At 38.1% G+C, this 19,064-nt stretch overlaps 1 protein-coding gene across 4 annotated transcripts in view; it reads left to right on the plus strand.

The window, feature by feature from the left end:
- The window catches only part of DCAF6 (DDB1 and CUL4 associated factor 6), a 162,056-nt gene that overhangs the window by 32,526 nt on the left and 110,466 nt on the right, over positions 1 to 19,064 (plus strand). For 3 of the 4 annotated variants that reach the window (XM_006872620.1, XM_006872622.1, XM_006872623.1), the window contains exons 2-4: positions 2,676 to 2,737; positions 11,554 to 11,646; positions 13,344 to 13,529. In XM_006872620.1, coding sequence (XP_006872682.1) covers positions 2,676 to 2,737; positions 11,554 to 11,646; positions 13,344 to 13,529 — 341 coding nt within the window. The remainder of the gene's footprint in view (positions 1 to 2,675; positions 2,738 to 11,553; positions 11,647 to 13,343; positions 13,530 to 19,064) is intronic. The other variant, XM_006872621.1, reaches the window with a different exon arrangement.

Below are 19,064 nucleotides of genomic sequence, written 5' to 3' on the forward strand. Positions count from 1 at the left end.
CCAAATTTTCTAACTACTGGTCCTTCCTCTTTGCTCCCAACCTTTGCAAAGACAAAGACAGACTGGGAAGAAAGAGTGACAAACTACTTCCGAATCGCTAGTCACTGAAAACTCTTAGGAATAGCAGAGAAACATAAAGACATAGAGGAACAGTAAAATGGAGCTGTAAGAGAGAAAATAAAAAGAAGAAACAAAAATAAAACACTTAGGAATAAATTAGAAAGAGAAGAAGGACTGGAAGGTGGAACTATAGAAGAGATTAGTAAGAGAGGACATAAAAGGAAAAAAAAGAAAAGAGAAACAAACAAACAAAACAAGCACTTAGAATACCCAGGGAGAGGGAAGATGAAAAGAGAAAGAGAGTAATAAAGAGAGAACAAAAGGAAAAGAAGAGGGGAAATGTGAAATGAAGGAAAAAGGAACAGCATTGGAGATAGAAAAGATGTCATTCAAGGGAATGAAAAGAAGAGGAGGAGGAGAAAGAATAAACAAAAACAACAAAACAACAAAAGGAAAAACCAAAAATAAAACCTGAAAATAAAACAAAGGAGCTCTGGTAGCGTAGTGGTTACGAATTGGGCTGCAAACGCAAGGTCAACAGTTTGAAACTACCAGCTGCTCCGCAGGAGAAAGTGGAGGCTTTCTGCTCCTGTAAAGCTTTACAGCCTCAGAAACCCTGTTCAGGGTCGCTGTGTGTCAGAACCGGCAGCACTTAACAACAACAACAACAACAAAACAGTGTAGCTTGGTTTCAGGGTCTGTTAGGACCACAGGGCAGCTAGGAGCAGGGTGATTGGTTAAATGTTGGTCTGGTGGCTGCGGGTTCTGTAGGTCTGAAGCGGAGTCGCCTGAATCCTGATACCAGAGTGGCTCATGGAAGCTGCACAGCTGGCCCCACCTCACATTGGTGTGTCTCCTGACCACATGGCTTCAAACTCCTGGAGAGCAGGGTGTGAGCTGCAAGTGGATGAGGGTGAGGTGACTACACCTTTACACAACAGAGGAACGTGGAAAAAAGAAGCAATCACATTTTCCCCATTTCATATGTGAATCAGTTCTACCAGGCCACCTTCTGTTAACAAAGCTGCTCCCAAGATGTGTCTGTGTCTGACCAGTCTGTCTCCCTCTCTCGCTGTCCCTGCTCAGCTTCTCCTTCCAGTATGCACTCAGTCCAGTTCTCTGTCCTTTCCTCTAAAGTTCAGGGTTCCCGAATTTTCATCTGTATGTTTCATTTGGTCTCTCATATCTTTGATTATAGAGGGTCTGTGCAGTGTCTTTGCCTAGTTAGCCTTCTATTTCTAGTTTTTTTGAGGATGCAGCAGACTGTTTTCAAATGTTGTTGTTGTTAAGTGCTGTCGAGTTGGTTCTGACCCAAAGCGACCCTGTATAGGGTTTCTGAGGAACAGCTGGTGAGTAGTTACACTGTTTTACACTTAACCCAACAGCAGGGTTTTTTGTTTGTTGTTTTCAACCACACGGTATCTTTTAGTTGTTTTGATTTGCATCTGTCCTGGTGTAGCACTAAGCTGTTAACTGCAAGATCAGCCACTCCTTGGAAATCCTATACAGTGTTGCTATGATTTGGAGCCAACTTGACGGCACTGAACAGCAACAACAATGGCTAAAGAAGGAGCCCTGGTGATGCAGTGGTTAAGCACTTGAATGCTATGCCAAAAGATGGACAGTTTTAACTCACTAGCCACTCTGTAGGAGAAAGATGTGTCAGCCTACTTTTGTAAAGATTACGGTCTTGGAAACCCTATCCTGTAGGATATAGCATCTTCATCTTCATCTGGTTGAATTCTGGTCAGCTAGCCCTTCAAACTAGGTCAAATGGGTACTACCTGCAAGTTTGAGAGTTCATGCACACCTCCCTGCACATCAGACCAGCTGACCACTTCACTCTCAGCTATAGCCCTCAGTGGCTAGGTCTGTGACCCATTTTTTTTTTTTTTTAATGTTTTATTGAAAATTATATGATAGTTTACATGGGAGAACTTTAGTTTTACATTCATTCCATTGTATATCATCTCACTGCCATGGTTCCAATCCCCTCCATACATCATCGACCACCTAAAGGGTATATCCCAGAAACCCGCCCCCTACGCTTCCCCCTCCTCCCCCCAGTTTTCGACCCACAGTCCCTTTCCCTCTCTGGGTCCAAAGTCCCCAGTCTCTTCATCACTCCACGTCGTCCTCATCTCTGTCTCCATCTCAGGCATCTCTGTTTCTCTGGGTAGGGTCCTGCTCTCGGCTCTTCTCTGTTTATGGTCCCAGAGGCCTCCGCTCCTATCCTGGAGAATTAATCACTCCCTTCCTTGTTACAAAACTACTTTTGTATTTCCAACCCTCATAATCCGTGTGACCCATTTTTGAGTTAATCTTTGTGAAGATGTAAGTTCTATGCCTAGGCTCGTGTTTTGAATGTGGCTAGGACTCCTGGTGTGGCTCTATAGGATTTGCATTGGACTGTGAACCACAAGGTTGGCAGTTCAAACCCACCAATTGCTCCTGTACAACGTCGCTATGAGTCAGAAGAACAGACTCAATGGCACTTAACAGTTGTTTCAGCATCTTTTGTTGAAAAGACTATTCTTTCTTCATTGAATTGCCTTATCTCCTTTACATTTTTCTCAGCAATAAATTGTAGGATTTCTTTCTTTCTTTTTGCACAGGAAGAAGAGAATTTATCCAAAGATTGAAACTTGAAGCAACCCTGAATGTGCATGATGGCTGTGTAAGTAATAATCGATTCTCAACTAGGAAGTATTTTAATAGTATGTGTTTAAATGTTTGATGAAATGCCTGCATTCCCCTAAAAAGGATTGTAACTAACTATAATAATATGGGAGAATAAAATTTTTACATTAAAACATAGAAAGAATATTTTGAAATCAGTAAAGTCTACAGGAATTTTTTTTTTTAATGGAGATGATTGAAAGGCTTTCATTTCTTTCACTTTGTTGAAACTGATATTGTTAGGCTCATTGGTAACCATCATATGCCTAAATCTAGTGCTCAGTTTTCTGAAAATTTAGACATTGAGCGTATCCTCTTTTCCTGTTGGTTTTTGTAACACTCTCCCTTGCTTCTCTTCTATATCACCGGCTAATTACATCTTTCTTTTCTGTCTTTGACTCTTCAACTTCATGTCTTTCAAAACCTATTTCTCTTCTGGCACCTCCCAGGCACCTTCTTCTCTATCTCTGTGTGACCCTACTTAGTTCCATGGCTTAAAAACCATGACGACCACCTCTTTCTAGAACTCCAGATTCATATATTGAATTCTTTATTTACATTTCTACTTGCATTTTCTAATGTTGTTGTTGAGTGCCGTCGACTCGATGCTGACCCAAAGCGACCCTGTACAGGGTTTCCGAGGCTGTAAATCTTTACGGGAGCAGAAAGCCTCATCTTTCTCCCACGGAGCAAGATGGTAGTTCCGAACTGCTGGCCTTGCAGTTTGCAGCCCAATTCGTAACTACTATGCTACCAGAGCTCCTTGCATTTTCTAATATGCATCTCAAATTCAACAAGGCCAAAATACCCGTTTTAATTTTCTTTAATGAAACTTTTCAAACATACCTCTCATGTATTCATTGACTTGATACAATTATCAAGGTTTTATTCATTTCTTTATTTTCTTTTATTTCAAAAGGTATTTTAAACATCAATCCAGATGTCTTAGCATTTCACACCTATATGGCAACCTAACAACTATGGACATTTCCTTATATAATCAAAACACCATTTTATAATCTTGAAGAATATCAGCAGTATTTTTTTGGTATCATCTAATATTCAGTTCATAATCTAATTGCCCTGATTAAAAAAACAAAAAAAACTTTCTATTGTTTGTTTAAAACAGGATCTAAGCAAAACCTGTGAATTGATTGCTGTGCTTCTTATCTAGTCTTCTCCTTTTTGACCCCTGCCATTGGCTTGTTACAGAAAGTGAATCACTTTTCCTATAAACTCTCTGACATTCTGGATTTCTTTGCTTGTTTCAATCTTGTAGCATCATTTAACTTATTTCTGTAAACTTGGCATTTTCTGTAACTGGAATTTACTCCTGAAGACTTAATTTGGCTCTTATTTAACTTTTTGCAGGAATACTTAACAGATGATAGTATATCACATAAGGAGGCATACAGGGTCTGGTTTTCCTATATTTAATGATGATAAGATATCACTCCTTGTTATCTTAATACTTGTCCCTTAAATCTGTACCCTTAGGGTTGTAAGACTTATAGTGTGGCTGACTGAAGCAGAATGGGAGAGAAAGGTGTTTACTTTTACTGAAACAAACCCTATGATCTGAATTTGCTAGGCTGCTGCTGGTGGTGGTGATGGTAGTGTTCCACCCAATCGATTCCGACTCAGCTATCCTGTATAGGGTTTTTGAGGCTGTAAATCTTTATGGGAGCAGAAAGCCTCACCTTTCTCCTGCAGAGCAACTTGTAGACTTGAACTGCTGGCCTTGCAGTTAGCAGCCCAAATTATAATTCTATCTGTTACCAGGGCTCCCTAAGTAAGGACTAGTTATTACTGAAAGTCAGTATATTCATTTGTATTCTCAAAGTACCATTTCTCTTATATTGGGATATTCTGTTACATTACAGAAAATGATCTAACATTGTACTTTTAAACATACCTTTTGGAACACATTCTTCCCAAGTGTTACTGTTTATTTTATAGGGTTGTCTATTATTTAGCTGAAAGGTGGTCTCCAAGAGTGTCTTCAGTTTCAAGTTAGAAGATTGTCTTAGGGCAATAGTCTCAGAGGTTCCTCTAGTTTCTAGTAAGTCTGATCTTTTTGTTTTGGCTTTGGTTCTTAGTTTGAATTTTAAGTAACATTTGGGAAAAAATGTGTTCCTTAGAACAATCAATTCTATCAGACCAAAAGGGCAGCACTTAACTAAAACCAAAGATGAGAAGGCAGTAAGTAACAGGCAAACTTGATGAGTGGGAGCGGATGAATCAATCAGTGATTTGAAAAATAATATACTATTATTTTGTTAATAGCACCATCAACTTCTCTTACTTTAGACTATGTGTGGAATGGGTTGCATCTGGCTGGCTATATAAAAGGATAAAATTATTTTCTGTCTTTACAATCTCTTTAGGGGATTGCCTATAATACTCACCATATTCAGGTTTAAGGCTTTGATGTTGTTTAGTGCTGTCAAGTTGGTTCTGACTCATGATGACCCTGTATAGTGTTTCTGATGAGCAACTAATGAGTATATTATTTATTTTAAAACTTAATTTAAATCTTTTTTTTTTTTTTTGAGTCAAATGATTACACCATTTAGTAAACTTAACATAAAATGGATCATTGGCCTAAATAATAAGAACTAAAATCATAAACTCTCATATAAGAAAACATAGAGATACAGCTTCAAGATCTTGTTTTTGACAATGGATTCTTAGCTATGACACCAAAAGCACAAACAAAAGACAAATAGATAAACTGGACTTCATCAAAATTAAAAACTTTTGTGTATCAGTGGACCTGATTAAGAAAGTGAAAGATCCACGTTACAGAACAGGAGAAAATATTTGGGAATCATATGTCTGATAAGGGTTTAATACCACCTACTGCTATTGTTGGAGAAGGATATCATATTTGGTAAGGTGGAGGGTCAGAGAAAAAGAGGAAGACCCCCAATGAGATGCATTGGCCAAGTGGCAGCATCGATGGACTCAAGTGTGGCAGTGGTAATGAGGTTGGCCCAGGATTGGGCAGTGTTTTGTTCTGCTGTGCATAAGGTCACTATAAGTTGGTGCCAACTCGACGGTGCCTAACAACAACAACAGCAACTGCTATTGAGTCAATTTCGACTCATAGCTACCTTATAGGACAAAATAGAACTGCTCTATAGGGTTTCCAAAGTTGTAAATGTTTACTGAAGTAGACTGCCACTTCTTTCTCCCATAGAGTGGCTGATGGGTTTGAACCACTGAATTTTTGACCAGTAGCTGAGTGCTATAACCACTGCATTACTACGGCTTGCTAAGGGTTTAGTATGCAAAATATGTAAAAGATTCATACAACTGTGAACAACAAAAAGGCAAACCCAATTAAAAATGGTCTAAGGATTTAAATAAGTATATTAAAAGATGCTTAATGTCATTAGTCATTAAGAAAATAAAACTCAATATCACAATGAGATAACACTTCATACCTACTAGAATGACAGTTATCCCCCCCCCCCCAAAAAAAAAAAAAGAAAAAGGTAGAAGACAAATGTCGGCAAGGATATGGAGAAACTGGAACTGGCTGCCAGAAGGTTGGCAGTTGAAACCCACCAGCTACTCCTTGAGACAAAGACCTGGCATTCTCCTGTAAAGATTATAGCCAAGAAAATCCTTTAAATCCACTGCCATTGAGTCAGTTCTGACTCATAATGACTCTGTATAGGGTTTCCAAGGCTGTAAACCTTGACAGGAGCAGTAAGCCTCATCTTTCTCTCATGGAGTGACTGGTAGGTTCGAATTGCTGACCTTGCCGTTAGCAGCCCAGCTCATAATCCATTATGCTACCAGGGCTCTCTGTTGTTGTTGTTGTTAAGTGCTGTCAAGTCAGTTCTGACCCATAGCAATCCTGTGTAGGGTTTCTGACTGGTGAGCTTGAACCTCTAACCTTGTGTGGTTCAAACCTACTTTGCAGTCCAGTGTCATAAGCAACCTGCTTAAATATTTTCTTTTGTCATGTAGAGATACTACCTCTTGAATCCTCACTATGTATGATGTTTTCAACTCCCATCCATCTTCCTATATCTTTCTATTTTACATCTGTCAGCTGTATCTGCTTTTATATTGTCAGTATTGGCTATGTTATTGTTGTTGATAAATGCTGTCAAGTTGATTGTATGCACAATAGAATGAAACATTGCAGGGGCCTGCACCATCTTTGAAATTTTTTTTATGTTTGAGCCAATTCTTGCAGTCACTGTGTCAGTCCATTGTGTTGGAGATGTTTCTCTTATTCGCTGACCCTCCGCTGTTCAGAGGATGATGTACGTCTCCAGGGTCTGGTCCTTCCTGATAATGTGTTCAAAGTTTGAGAGACAAAAGTCTTGCCATCCTTGCTTCTAAGAAGTATTCTAGCTGTACTTTTTCCAAGACAGATTTGTTGGTTTTTATGACAGTCTGTTATACTTTTAATATTTTTCTCCAACACCGTAATTCAAATGCATCCATTCTTCTAAGATATTCCATATTCAACGTCCAACTTGCACATGCATCTGAGGCCATTGAAAATACCATTTGGTCAGGTGTACCTTAGTCCTCAATCTGACATCTTTGCTTTTGAAGCGCTTCAAAGAGGACTTTTGCAGCAGATTTGCCTAATGCAATACATCGTTTGGTTTCTTGACTGTTGCTTCCATGATCAGTAATTGTGGACCCAAGGAAATTGAAGTCTGTAACAACTTCAGTCTTTTCTCTCTCTATCATGATGCTACTTATTGGTCCAGTTGTGAGGATTTTTGTTTTCTTTACATTGAGGTGCAATCCATACTAAAGGATTGATCTTCTGTAAATACTTCAAATACTCTTTCCTTCCAGCAAGCAAATTTTGTCATCTTCATATCACAGGTTTTTAATGATTCTTCCTCCAATCCTGTTGCTACATTCTTCTTCATATAATCCAGTTTCTCGGATTATTTGCTCAGCATACAGACTGAATAAGTGTGATAAAAGGATTCAACCCTGATGCACAAGGGTGATAGCACCCCTATATCCTAGTCCCAGTTTTCATAGTTTCAGAGCTTAATTTCAGCTGGTGTTTGATTCCAATTTGCAAACCTACCTCATGTCATAAAGATGTGTGGTATTTTTTCCTTTGAATAAAGGTAATTAAGAAACACAGGTGGGTATTTCAGTTACCATGTAAATGTATATGAATTATATATAACAAACAGTACCATCAACTTCTCTTACTTTAGACTATGTGTGGAATGGGTTGCATTTGGCTGGCTATATAAAAGGATAAAATTATCTTCTGTCTTTGCAATCTCTTTAGGGGATTGCCCACAATATACATCATATTCTGGTTTAATGCTTATTCAACAATAAAACGGTTTTCTTTCTCTTATACTTTTTTGGAGAGTTTGTTTGGCTTGGCAGAAAATGTTTTTTATTGTGCTTCCCAACAGTGGTAAACCTTTTTAAGTTGTAAGATGATGCATGTTACTTGCTTTGGTAAAACAAAAGAGGCACTGTGCCTTTTGAGTTCAACTCACAATGTAATTGAGTGCTTTTTTCATGGTCTATTTAATGTCACCTTTCCACATTTTTGTACTTTCTGTTGGTGATTTTACTGTTTAAAGTGACCCCCAAGTGTAGTGCTTGTTGTGCTGGGTAGTGTCCCTAAGCACAAGAAGACTGATGTTGTTAGATAAGCTTTGTTCAGCTATGAGTTAAAGCTATCTCCTTTGGACTAATTGGCTGTGAATCCTAAGTTATTATCAGCAATTGAAAAGAGACTTCAAAAAGTTCATGGTAAAATTCCATTTTTTCCACAATCATTTTGAAGCTCCTTCATATTTTTTAATTTATTTATTTTTTCCCTCATATATTAATTATATAAAATATCTCTAAATAGAATAACACATAACACAGCTAGGTTGTATTTTGATCTGTTGATGCAAAGTGACCAGAAACTTTCAGGAAACTAATCTTGTGGATTAGTGTGATTGGAGTAATGTGATTCAGTATTCACTTCTTCTGTGTTCATGGCAACTTTATAGAACATAACTGCCAAGAATAATGAGAAATGACTGGTTATACCTTATGTTTGTTGATCTGTTGATGACCGTATTGTTTTTTCCCCTCACCTTTTAGCTGGTATGTTTAGTGATGCTATGAACATGCCTGTGCATGTGTGTGTTTGATAGCTGCTTTCATTTCTTGGGGTACAGGCATACCTTGTTTCATCGTGCTTTGCTTTATTGCCCTTCACAGATACTGCATTGTTTACAAATTGGTTTGTGGCAGTCCTGCTTGGTGCAAGTCTGTCCTGGACAGTTTTCCAACAGCTTGTACACAATTTGTCTTTCTGTGTAAACTTTTATTTTTTAAAATGTTTCACTGTGATTTGAGTAAACATTTACAAAGCAAATTGGTTTTTTATTCAACAGACTACATGTTTTATGATGTTGATTGTAATCCCCACAGAGCAACTACACTTTGCCACTTCCTTTGTGAATTTGCTGTTTTCTATTTGTCCCTGGGTTAATGTGCCAGACTGCAAACCTGTTTGAACTTCAAGGTCAGTGGTTCAAGCTCACCAGTCACTCCTCGGAAACCCTGTTCAGGGTCGCAATGGCGCGGAACCGACTTGAAGGCACTTAACAACAACAACATTTGTCCCTCTTACATGTCCCTTCCTACTTTCTGAATTTTATTCCTGGGCTAATCTGCACTTTTTGTCTCATCTGGCTGATTGCTGTAAGGAATGCGTACTGTCCTGGTGTTATGTTTGCCTTATAGGCCTGTCCATTGTTTGGCACAAAGCACAGTTCCAGGCTGCAGAAGGGGGTCCCACCAGTGTCTACCAGACCAATAAGCCTGGCCATTTTATGAGTTTGAGTTTTTCCCACATATCTTCCCACTCTATGTGGGAAGTCATCAGAGGCATCAGTGGTAGGCAGGTGCCATCTAGTTCTTTTGGTTTTAGGGTTGTGGAGGTCTGGGTTCATGTGGTCTGTTAGTCCTTTGGATTGTTTCCTTGCATCTTTGATTTTCTTCACTTTTCTTTAATCTGGATGGGGAGAGACTAGTAGTTGTACCTTAGATGTGTCATGTTTTGATAAATCTCACAATACTTCAGACTTTATATTGCATACTTCATAGGCGACAGTATGGATAAGCATAGCCTTTTTGCCCTGGGCAACAACAAAAAATTAATGTGACTCTTTTTATGGTGATTTATTGTGGTGATATGAAACTGAACCCACAATATCTTGGAAGGATGCCTGTATATACCTAGGAATAGGGTTGCTGGGTTACATGGTAATTCTATGTTTATTTTTTGAGGAACTACCAAAATGTTTTCCAAAATGGCCAAACCAGTGTAAGGATTCTAAGTTCATCAAATTCTTGCCAACTCTTGTTCTTTTCCTTTGTTTTTAAATTTTAGCCATCCTAATCACTGTAAATGTGATTATGAATCGGGCTGTGAACTGCAAGATCAGCAGTTCAAAACTACCAGCTGCTCCGTAGGAGAAAGATGAGGCTTTCTGTTCCCTTAAAGATTTACAGCCTTGGAAAACCATGTTCAGGGTCGCTATGGGTCGGAACCGACTCGACGGCACTTAACAGCAACAACAACAATCACTGTAAAAGGAGCTCTGGTAGCGTAGTTATGAGTCGGGCTTCCAACCTCAAGGTCAGCAGTTCGAAACTACCTGCAGTTCCGCGGGAGAAAGATGAGGCTTTCTGCTCCTGTAAAAATGTACAGCTCCGGAAACCCTGTACAGGGTCACTATGTGTCAGAACTGACTCCAGGGTACTTAACAACAGCAACAATCACTGGAAAGTGTTATCTCACTGTGGTTTTGATTTGCATTTCTTCTGATGACTAATGATGTTAAATATCTTTTCATGTGGCTTTTGGCCATTTTCATTGGATAAAAATCTATGCTATTCATTTGTTCATTTTCATATTGTGTTATTTGTCATGGTTTTTAAGTTGTCGGAATCTTTATCAGTTATTCTGGATATTAGACCATTATCAGATATCTGACTTAACAGATGTTTTCTCCCATTCTGTAGTTGGTTTTTTCATGTCTTGAAAATGCCCTTTGATAGACCAAAGTGTTTAATTGTGATGAAATCCAGTTTATCTTTTTTTTTTTTTTTGTAATGCTAAAGTTTTTTTCAATGTCATATCTAAGACTCACCAAATTCAAGGTCCTTAAGACTTTATTTCTATGGTTTCTTATAAGAGTTTTGTGGGTTTTGTTCTTATATTAGGTTGGTTGTTTATTTTAAATTAATATTTGTATATGGTATGAGGAAGGGACCCAACTTTGTTTTTGTTCTTGTTGTTTTTATGTGCATATTCAATTGTTGCAGCATAAGTTTTATTAAAGATTGGTCTTTTCTCATTGAAGGGTCTTGACACTCTTAACTGTATATATATAAAATATTTGGACATATATGTAAGGGTTTATTTTGGGATTCTCACTTCTATTCTGTAGATCTGCATGTCTGTCTTTATACCAGTACCAGAGAGAACATTTATTACTACAGTTTTGTACTTAAGTTTTTCTAACCCCTTTTCCAGTGACCTGTTTTATATTTTTGGATATTTGATTTATTAGTTATAATGAACTCAGACAATGAAAGTTAAGAAACACTTCACATTGGGAAATTTCAGGACATTGTGCTTGTTAAGTGTCAGTCACTACTATTTTCAGTAAATTGGTAAATAGTGTCTATCACCAATGTAACCGTACTAGTGAAACAAATTTTGACCCATCAGGTAATGGAAGATGGCATTTTATGTCCAGTTTCCTCAATATTTTTCTGTTTTCTTTTCAGGTTAATACAATCTGTTGGAATGACACTGGAGAATATATTCTATCTGGTTCAGATGACACTAAATTAGTAATTAGTAATCCCTACAGCAGAAAGGTAAAGTAGTTTAAAAAATCAATTTTATGTAAGAAAAAAAAGATATGCTAAAAATCAAGCAATTGCAAATATTCATTTGCAATAGAGCACCCTTCTTTTCTAAGGTTTCTTGTATAGGCTGGAAGTTATTACATGCATCTACTTAACTTCCTTATGAAAACATTATATTTAACTCAGTCTTTAGACTCTCAAAACTATAAATATATTTCACTTTATACAAATGGGTAGAATCAAAGAGATGGAAACACTGACTTCAGAAGTATATAGATAGACCTGGATGGAGAATGTATTGAGAAACAATAGCTTTACATTTTGATAATTTTTTTGTTGATTAAAGTTTTCTATGATTTAGTAGCAATACCTTTGGGCTTACCCTTCGTTGCATGTGTGTGTGGTTTTTTAAGTTAATTAATTAATGTTTGTATACTTGGAGATGTGTTTTCTAGGTAAATTCCTAGAAAGGGATTTGCTTGGTGAAAGGATAAATGGTACATCTTTGTGAGATAACATGAAATTTCTTTCTATTGGCATCATGCCATTTAGCACACCACCAGCAATGTATAATCACCTATTTCCCCTTACCCTCACTTACAAACAATGTTGCCAAGTTTTTTAATTAGTGCCAATTTGATAAGTAAGAAACAGTATCTCAGAAAAGCTTCCGATTGTGTTTCACTTACGGACAACATTGAATAATTTTTGCTGCTTTTTAAGGGCCATTCATTTATTGGTTTGGGAGCTCAGTGGCTCTGTATGATAGATATTGAACTGCAGAACCACATGGTCCTGTGGTTTGAGCCCACCAGGCCTTTCATAGGAGAAAGGTGAGGGCCTCAGAAATCTTATATGGGATCCAATTCAAAGGCACTTAATAGCAGTACATTCATTGGTTTCTAGATTGGTTATCTGTTGGTATCTTTTTTTCCCTATTACATTTTAGTCTTTTCCCCCAATTTTTACATGTTCTTTATATATTAGAATTAACCTTTTAACTGTGATATATGTTACACTTATTAGAAAACAAATTTTAAAGTTTATTTCTGTCACATGAATTTGGTTTTTATGCATATAATTAAGTAGTTAGAAGTTGGGACTTCTTTTATGTCCTTGCTTATATCATTTCATGATTTTTATTTTATGAGTCATTTACATTCAGTTTATTTATTTTTCACCATGAAAGGAAATAACTAAAATAATCATAGTAAATAGTCAATTTCAGAAGTCAATCATATTGGTTCTTTACTTACTAAGATTTTATCAAGGAGTCAGAAATACCAAATAGGTAGAAATGGACATATTTGATTTTTATACCACTATTTTTTATAATGGAGTCCTGGTATAGTGCTGTAGGGTAAGCACTGGACCACAAGGTTGGTTTTAACCTCAAGGTGTCGGAGGTTCAAACTCACCAATTGCTCCTTAGAAATCCTATACAGGGTCGCTATGAGTCAAACCCAACTTGATGGCACTTAACAACAACAACAACTTTTTATAACACTGTTTCTAAAAAAGAAAGAGCAAAAAGGAAATGTGAGATCCTGATTTATTTTTAATAATAATAATTCAGAATAAAATTATAAATCTTTATTAAAATGCAAATATTAATGAGAGTTTATTATTGGCTATGTTTGTAAATACGAGCATTTCATTCCAGGAGATAATAAATCACCAAGAACTACTTTCTCTTTATGTTTCAGGTTTTGACAACAATTCGTTCAGGACACCGAGCAAATATATTTAGTGCAAAGTTCTTACCTTGCACTAATGATAAGCAAATTGTATCCTGCTCTGGAGATGGGGTAATATTTTATACCAATGTTGAGCAAGATGCAGAAACCAATAGGCAATGCCAATTTACGTGCCATTATGGAACTACCTATGAGGTATAATGTGATTATTTATGTATATGTAAACATTTTTGTATAATTTAGTACACAAGTGTCAGTAGATTTGTTTATGTATGTTTATATCTGTATATGTACATTGGTGTGTCTATACAAATGTACACGCACACACACACACGAGGGTAAGTAAAAAGTATTGCTATAAAATCATAGAAACCTTTATTAAACAAAAATATCAAAATATAAAGCAATTGTTTCTTGACGTAGCCTCCATCTGTGTCTATGACACACAGCTACCATGTCTGTATGCTTCTCTCTGACCCTTCCCTGAAGAATGCTGCACACTGGTTTACACTATGTCAGAATGTTTGTTTTGGCAAACTTGAGGGACTCAAATCATGTTCTTTTTAAATTTTCCTTGAGTTTGGGAAAACAAAATCTGAAAGTACAAGTTCAGGGCTGTAATGTGGACAAGTTCAGGGCTAAGGTTTCCCAATGAAATTTTCACAGAATAGCCCTTGCTCTCCTCAAAGAATGAGCAGGTGCATTGACATCATGGAAACAAATTCCGTGGTGTAACTTTCCTGGTCTTTTTCTCACCAATGCAGTTTTCTATTTTTTTTTTTTTTAAAAAAACTTCTTTGTAACAGCCCCTGTAATCAACCTGTATCCTTTGAGAAAATCTGTCAAGATTACTGTTTTGGGATTCCCAAAAAAGTCTCCAGAATCTTCTTAGCAGACATTTCTGCCTTGTGTTTAACTACTTCAGCAGACCCACCTGAAGCCACTTTTTTGATTGGACCACTTTTTGTTTTTAAGACCTTAATTAATGAGTGGCAATGTGGGTTAATACGCTGGACTGCAAAGTCAGTTTGAACAGCAAGGTCGACATTTGAAGCTCATCAGCTGCTCCTTGGAAACCCTATACAGGGTCACTGTGGGTCAGAACCGACTCAATGGAACTCAAACAACAATGAGACTAATGCAAGTATACTACTGAAGGGACTTCTGGTGTGGCGCTGCCGGTTAAGGCGGTGAACTCCAAAGTCTGTTTGGGCCATAAGGCCGGCAGTTCCAACTCAACCAGCTGCTCCTCGGAAACCCTGTACATGGGACTCTGTACAGGGTCGCTATGAGTCGGATCCTGACTCAATGGCAGGTAGAAACAAGTAACAACAACTGAAGGAACTTGTCTGTACTCATGCACTGATTGCAAAGACATGTTTAAACACATTTTGTTTCAATTAAACCCATGCATGAATGAACTAATAGCATTACTACTTTTTGACTCATGTACAAAGAAATGAATACAGAATATCTAGATTTCCATAAAGCATTTGAGAAAATGTATTTTGATGTGTTTGTGAATAAAGGTAAAGGAAAAATAAAGAGGTCAATAATAGTATTGTTAGATGGACTTTGCTTGACTGATTATGTTAAAAGAACAGATGCCAACCTGAAAAGATAGTTCTGTTGTTGGACTGCCTGACTTTGTAGTAGTTGTTAACCTCTTAACCATTCTTTATCACTGACTTGCATTTGGTGCTGCCATACTTTTCAAATGTTCACATGTTGGGAGGAATACTAGTACACCAGACAAAAGGAGCCAGATTGTAAAGGATGTTAATAAGCTCAAACCCTGAGATGAATTGAATGGGGTGAGATGAATTTAAGAATCAATTGTAGGCTTGTTGTTGAATTGTTTATACTGAAGAGTGCTCTTTTAAAATATTTTCATGTTATTCCCTAGCATGAAATTATTCAGTGTGACTTCTCATTCTTTGTGTAAACCTGGTGTATCTTTTTAGATATTCTTTCACTTTCATTTCCTTATACTGTCATGTTTTGTTGTGTACTTATGTGAATACTATGAATTCATGTTGTCTTATTTGTTCTCAGAATTTTAACTTTTAAATGGAAATTTGAGACAATTTATTTTATTGTGATTACTGTCTGTGTATATGTCTCCTTCTTCTTCTTGTGAGGTGCTATTGACTTGATTCCGATCCATAGCGACCCCATATAGGGTTTCCAAGGAGCTGCTGGTGAGCTTGAACCACCAACCTTGAGGTTCAAAGCGACTTTCCACTCCAGTGCCTTAACCTACAGAGCCGCACCAGGACTCTGTGTATACATCTTAAATGCTTTTTATTTGTGGTGTTGTTTTGTTTTGACTTCTCTCTATTAATCACCCTTCCACCACCACATGCACATCTTTTGAATTAGTTGAAGGTTTTGCTTTTTGTCTATTTTCTTCTTCAGCTCTGGGTATTTATTCACCACTTATCTCAGGGTGGATTTGGTGGAAGGGTGGACACAAGTCTCTTATTGCTGATGGTACTGAGCAACTGAGGGAATGCTGGGAAGGTGTTGGCTATTGCCTGTCATGGAGTCAGTGGTGCTGGAGCAGGTGGTAGATCTGGCCCAGTGAGTGGGACCTCAGGTGTAGTGGGTATGGCTGCATAGGGCCGCTAGTTCTTGAGTGCTGGGTAAAGATAGAAAAACAGTATGGGAAAGGAGCGAAAAAGAAGAGAAACAAACGGTGGGGTAAGGGAGGAATTTAAGAAAGAAAAAGAATAATAGAAAAAAAAAAAGTAGCGAAGCATGTCTTAGTTATCTAATGCTGCTTATAACAGAAATACTCTAAATGGATGGCTTTAATAAATAGAAATTTATTCTCTCACGGTTTGGGAGACTAGAAGGCTGAATTCACAGTGCTGACTCTAGGGAAAGGTCCATGTCTCCTTTCAGCATCTATAGGCCCAGCTTTTTAACATTAGTCATTCCCTGGATTTAGGAGCTTCACATTGCAGGGACCCAGATCCAAGGAATGCATTCCACTATTGGCTCTTCTCTCTTGATGGTAATAGGTGTCCCTTTCTCTGCTCACATCTATAACTGTTATCTCTTATAAGATAAAAGTATCAGATGGCTCTTGACTGAAAGCAGAGGATACCAGAAAGATGTTTACTTTTGCTTTATGACAGAAAGGCTTTTGACTGTGTAGATCATCATAAGCTATGGATAACATTGTGAAGAATGGGTATTCCAGAATACTTCATTGCGTTCATGAATAACCTGTGCATAGAACAGAACAAGGGGATACTGAATGCTTTAAAATCGGGAAAGGTCTGTGCCAGGGTTGTATTGTTTCACCATATTTATTCAGTAGGTATGCTGAGCAAATAATCTCTGATTATTTGCTGGATTATATGAAACTGGACTCCTGGTGTGACACTGTAGGATCAGCGCTGGTCTGCGAACCACAAGGTAGGTAGTTCAAAGTATGAGAGACAAAGTGTGGCTATCCTGGCTTCTAAGGAACTTTCTGGCTGTACTTCTTCCAACATGGATATGTTTGTTACTATATAAGTCCATGGAGTCCTGGTGTGGCACTGTGGGTTAATGCACCAGACTGCAAAGCCATTTGAACTGCAAAGTTGGCGGTTCAAGCTCATCAGCGTCTCCTAGGAAACCCTATACAGGTCACTGTGGGTTGGAAAAGGCTCGAGGACAGTTAACAACAATAATATCAAAGACTATAGCTTTCAGTATGAATTGTACCTCAGTGTAAAAAAGAAAAGTCATCACAACTGAACCAATAAATGCTGGTGGTGGTTATGTGCCATGGAGTTGGTTCTGATTCATACTGACCCTCTACAGGGTTTCTGAAGCTGTAAATCTTTACAGGAGTAGAAAGCCTCACTTTCTCCCGTTGAACAGCTGGTAGTTTCGAACTGCCGTCCCTGAGGTTAGCAGCCAATTTGTAACCACTACACTACCAGAGCTCCTTGAACCAATAAATAACATCACGATAAATAGAGAAAAGTTTGAAGTTTTCAAAGACTTGATTTTGCTCAGATCAACCATCAATACTCATGCAAATAGCAGCAAATAAATCAAACGATATATTGCATTAGGCAAATCTGCTGCAAAAGACCTCTTTAAAGTGTTCAAGAACAAAGATATCAGTTTGGGTACTAAGATGTGCCAGACCCAAGCTATGGTATTTTCAACAGCCTCATATGCTTGTGAAAGTTGGACAATAAATAAGGAAGATTGTAGAAAAAAATTGATGCATGTGACTTATGGTGTTGAAGAATATTGAAAGTGCCATGGACTTCTATGTTGTTGTTGTTAAGTGCCGTCGAGTTGGTTCCGACCATAGCGACCCTGTATAGGGTTTCCAAGGGGACGCAGGTGAGTGTGAACCGCCAACCTTGCAGTTCAAATGGCTTTGCAGTCTGACGCATTAACCCACAGCGTCACACCAGGACTCCATGGACTTCTATAGTAACAAACAAATCCATCTATAGTAACAAACAAATCCATGTTGGAAGAAGTACAGCGAGAAAGTTCCTTAGAAGCCAGGATAACCAGACTTTGTCTCTCATACTTTGGACATCTTAACAGGATCTCTTCCCTGCAGAAGGACATCATGCTTGGTAAAATGGAAATTCAGTGTAAAAGAGGCAGACTCTCAACAAGATAGTTTGGCATAGTGGCAGCAGCAGTAGGCTCAAGCATAATAATTGTGAGAATGGCATAAGGACTCTATGCACAACAAATGTTATGTTGTGTGTAGGGTTGCTATGAGTTAGAACCAACTCATAGGCACCTAAAACAACAAAGAAAAAAACGTGTTGTATGTTTCTCCATTGGTGATCACCATTACATCAGATCGTTACATTAGTCCTCATATTGGCTTATCACATCAGAGCACATCATGAGGGATCATCACAATTGTCAAACCACTGAGAATCTTGGTCCAGCCAAGCTGACACATATTTTGTGGGGCACAATTTAGCCCCCCAAAATACATACCTTTCCAAGTGCAAAAACACTTTGACCCCCACTATATTCTCCCATGGGTCTTCCAAATCCAAATTCTAATTTGGGGCCAGATTTCTCTATCTGGAAATCTAGAGTACAAGTTATCTGCTTCCATAGTACAATGGTGGAACAGGCAACAAGTAGACATTCTATTATAAATGGGAGCTATTGGAGGGAAAGAAGATAAAACAGTCATTGAGCAACTTAAAAACCCAGTTGAACAATTTACATAAGCCTCTCAAGGCTTGAAAGTAATCCTCTGTTCTCTATGACCATGTAGACAGTGACCCTCCCCTCCAGATACTGGGTGTTGGCCAGGCACTGTGGATTCTGGGTAATAGTCCCTCAACCCTAGACTTCAACTCTGCTTTCCAGGCCCATTGAAATGGCAACTCTGCTCCTTTGGCTTTGGACAGCCTCATTCTCCTAGTTCATTGGTGCCCCAACCCTCTTGGCTCCTATAGACACTGTTCTGCCCCCTCTGGTATGGCAGCCCTATCCCCTTAGCTTGGGCAGAGATCCTATTTATTTAATGGCAACCCCACACTCAGGAACTGAGTTGGTAAAGAAGCCTGACTCCTTGTAACTTAAGAAAATGTAGCCCTATGACCCCTTTGAAATTCCAGAGGTATGTGCTTACCTTTTAAGACTGAGGCAGCTCTGACCTGTCAGCCTGGTCTCTGCTTTTCTTGAACAAGTGTTATAAAACTCTCTAGCTCTACTGATAAATGCCAGAGGCAC

This window comes from Chrysochloris asiatica, unplaced genomic scaffold (genome assembly GCF_000296735.1).
Source record: "Chrysochloris asiatica unplaced genomic scaffold, ChrAsi1.0 scaffold00207, whole genome shotgun sequence".
Classification (NCBI taxonomy): Eukaryota; Metazoa; Chordata; class Mammalia; order Afrosoricida; family Chrysochloridae; genus Chrysochloris; species Chrysochloris asiatica.